The sequence below is a fragment of the Corylus avellana genome, chromosome ca4 (genome assembly GCF_901000735.1).
Source record: "Corylus avellana chromosome ca4, CavTom2PMs-1.0".
Lineage (NCBI taxonomy): Eukaryota > Viridiplantae > Streptophyta > Magnoliopsida > Fagales > Betulaceae > Corylus > Corylus avellana.
In genome coordinates this window covers 27,053,605-27,056,696 of record NC_081544.1, presented here as the reverse complement: position 1 = coordinate 27,056,696, position 3,092 = coordinate 27,053,605, and the positions used below count along the sequence as shown (strand labels likewise).

The following is a 3,092-nucleotide window of genomic DNA, read 5'->3' as shown; positions in this document are numbered from 1 at the left end:
CATGCAACAATGCCAGCATTCACATTATCACAACACTTCAAATTTATCTCCCTTAACAATCTGCAGCTCTGCACCACTTCCTTCACCCCTTTGGCCGTCACATTCAAGCAGCCTGCCAAGTCCAAATGCAGCAGCCTGCAGCTTCTCTTTCCGATCACCGCCAAAGCTTCATCGTTAATCCCTGATCCTTTTGCACTCATTTCCTCCAGTTTGGAGAGTTCAAAATCTATCACAAGCCCCTTAATCCCACTGCATTGGTTTATCTCCAAACGCCTAATCTCCCTGCATCTCTTAAAAATCTCTACAACACTCTCTCCCGTAACTTTGGAACATGAACTTAAATTGAGCTGTTGTAAATTGGGGCAAACAGCAGCAAACTTCTTGACACTCCCATCGCCTAATTTACAAATTCGAGCCAAGTTTAGAGACTTGACTCGAGGGTTGACCACAATATCAGCAGAAAAATCTTCCCCCCCTACATTTGTTCTCTCCATTTTGACCTCATCCAGAAAATGGCACCTTTTCATGATGGTAAAGAAGGTTGAATTTGTAAGCTTAGAGCATAGACTAAGGTTTATTGAGGTTAACATGGAGAAAAACTTGGATAACTCAACAATGTTCTGGTCAGTGAGGAAATTTACTCCTTCAAGATTCAACAAGCTAAGACACTGGTATTTAGCCAACAGCAATGAAATTCCAGCAAAAGTGAAACCGTCGCAATGGGCAAGAGTAAGCTTATTTAATGGGAGACATGCTTCAACAATTGAATAAAGAAGTTCATCGGCGACAAATGAGTTTGACAGATTAATATCGCATAATGCTTTGGCGTAAATAAATGATTGTTCGAAACCAACATCCTTAAAAGGCAACCAAATTTCACTTGCCGATATGGACCTCAATTCAGGACTACAAGAAATCACAAAAGCAAGAGCGCTTTGCGTTATGAAAGCGCAGTCTCGGACCGCGATTTCTCTTAGTAAGGCACAATTAGATGACAAGGCCATTAGGGATGTATCATGGATGAACTGGTTACCTGAAAGGTCGATCTTGATAAGATTCTTAAGCTTCGTCGACAATGCATAAACCCCTGAATCAGTTACAGCCGGATATCTCCCGGAATCCGCAAACCCAGATGAGGAATAGCAATGTTCATGCTCAGGATAGCTGATATCAAGCTCTTCAAGATATGGAAACGACGCCGCTATAACAAACAGATGGAAGTCCAGCAAGGAGCCGCTCTTGGAGCAAGTCAGGCTCCTCAAGTTCTTCATATTTGAACCCAATTTCCTCAACCCATCAGGAGGAAGATTCCTCTGGTTGGAAAGATTGAGGGCTTCGAGGTCCAGCCCCGATTTCGCAATCTGATAAAGAGGGCCTTCGAGGTCTCCGTGGAAGTCGCTGAGATCTATTTTTCTGAGATGTTGGAATCGTCGGAGAAGCCGGGGAAGGAAGAGAACTGTTTGGTCGGAGACAGTGAGGCTAACTCGAAGTTGGTTGGAGATCGCAAGGAACTGCCTGCAGACCACAGACAGCGGTTCGAAGTGACGGTGGTGGCCGACGAGATTGAATATCAGTTCCCAACATTCGGGTGGCAGATCTACCATTGGTTTATCCGACATCGTTTTCAGTTCCAAAGAACTGGAAATGAAAGGGAGAGGAAAGGGATCTGTTGGGAGAGATTGGGTTGGGGGTTTTCTGAAAGGAAAGTTTCTTAACAGAATCAGTTGAATTTCAAATTAGAGATACGCTCCCTTTGGGCCTACTTTTATGGGCTGGTGGGGCAGTTCCCACAATTGAAGGACTTGGCTTACCTGCGGTAAACCAAACTACCGCATATCTGCGGTAGTTTGGTTTGAAGGCTGGGATTTCAAGTTAGCCTTTGGGCTAACGTGAATTTTTAAAAAAGTGCCGTCAATAAATTATGTTTAACTCCCGTCAAGAAATTCTGTTAACCCCTAAGTGCCGTCAATAAATTCTTCTCAAACCTCTCTTCTTCTTCTTTTCTATCCAAAATGTCTTCTCAATTTATCTTCTGAAAAATGATAATCGATTTGCAATTATAATGGGTGGTGGTGGTGGCAGCCTCATGATGCAGGTAATAACGGGGAAGCTATAGCAGCAGCTTCATACGGGCAGTGAAAAAATGGAGGTGATAAAATGGTAGTAGCAGCATGGTGGCCCAAAGAAATTGGCAATGCAGCATGCATAACTAATTTTACTTAATTAAAGAAAAACAAAGAAAGAAGATTGATTCTTCCCATATGCATCAACAACCATTGCCTCCATTTCTCCAATCCCTTCCACTGTCCCCCAACAACCTCGGTTCTTTTTATATACACACTCACAAGCATAAGCACAGGCACAAGCACACAGTTTGTCTGTTTGTTTGTCTCTTTTTCTCTCGAGCAATAACACAAACACAGAGAGAGTCTTCTTTATTATTTGTTCATGGCCGAGGAACACCAAAAACCAGCGATGGAGGAAGTGGTGGGTGTCTGACCCACCACAGAAAAAGAGCTGCCGATTCCGGAACCGAAGCCGGAGGCGGAGAAGCCGAGTCCGGTTGAGGAAGTGCGAAGTGGTAGAGGAGCAAGCCGAGAAATTGAAGATTACCGAAAGGATATTCAGACCTAGGATCTCTTTCTGCCAAAACAACATTGGCTCCTCCTGCTTCTTCTTATGCTGCGGAAGAACCAGAACTCCCAAGACCAAAGAGAAACTTGAAGAACCTCCCAAGGTAGAAGACCAAGTCTGTCGGTTTTGGGTAAGTGGGAAAACAGAGGAGAAGACAGTTTGGGTATTTCTTGACGGAAGTTAAACGGAATTTCTTGACGGCACTTCCTTTGGGGTTAAAAAACCTTAACGTGAAATTTCAGCCTTCAAGCCAAACTACCGCAGATATGCGGTAGTTTGGTTTACCGCAGGTAAGCCAAGTCCAAAAAACAATACACTTTCATTGTTAATTAATGTTGCTGCTGTTTTCAAGCCCAAACTCGATTGATTTGATGGAATCATGTATGCCTGATTTTGGGACAGCTGCATGCCTTCTTGTTCTGAATCAGCAGGGTCTAGCGTGCACAATTATATATTCC

General features: G+C 43.6%; 1 protein-coding gene across 1 annotated transcript in view; it reads right to left on the bottom strand.

Annotated features, from left to right (window-relative positions):
• Positions 1-1,704, bottom strand: part of LOC132178316 (F-box/LRR-repeat protein 4-like) — a 3,122-nt gene extending 1,418 nt beyond the window's left edge. The window contains exon 1 of the mRNA XM_059590763.1: positions 9-1,704. Within this exon, the coding sequence (XP_059446746.1) occupies positions 9-1,619 (1,611 nt within the window). The 5' untranslated portion in view covers positions 1,620-1,704. The remainder of the gene's footprint in view (positions 1-8) is intronic.
• Positions 1,705-3,092: the final 1,388 nt, after the last annotated feature.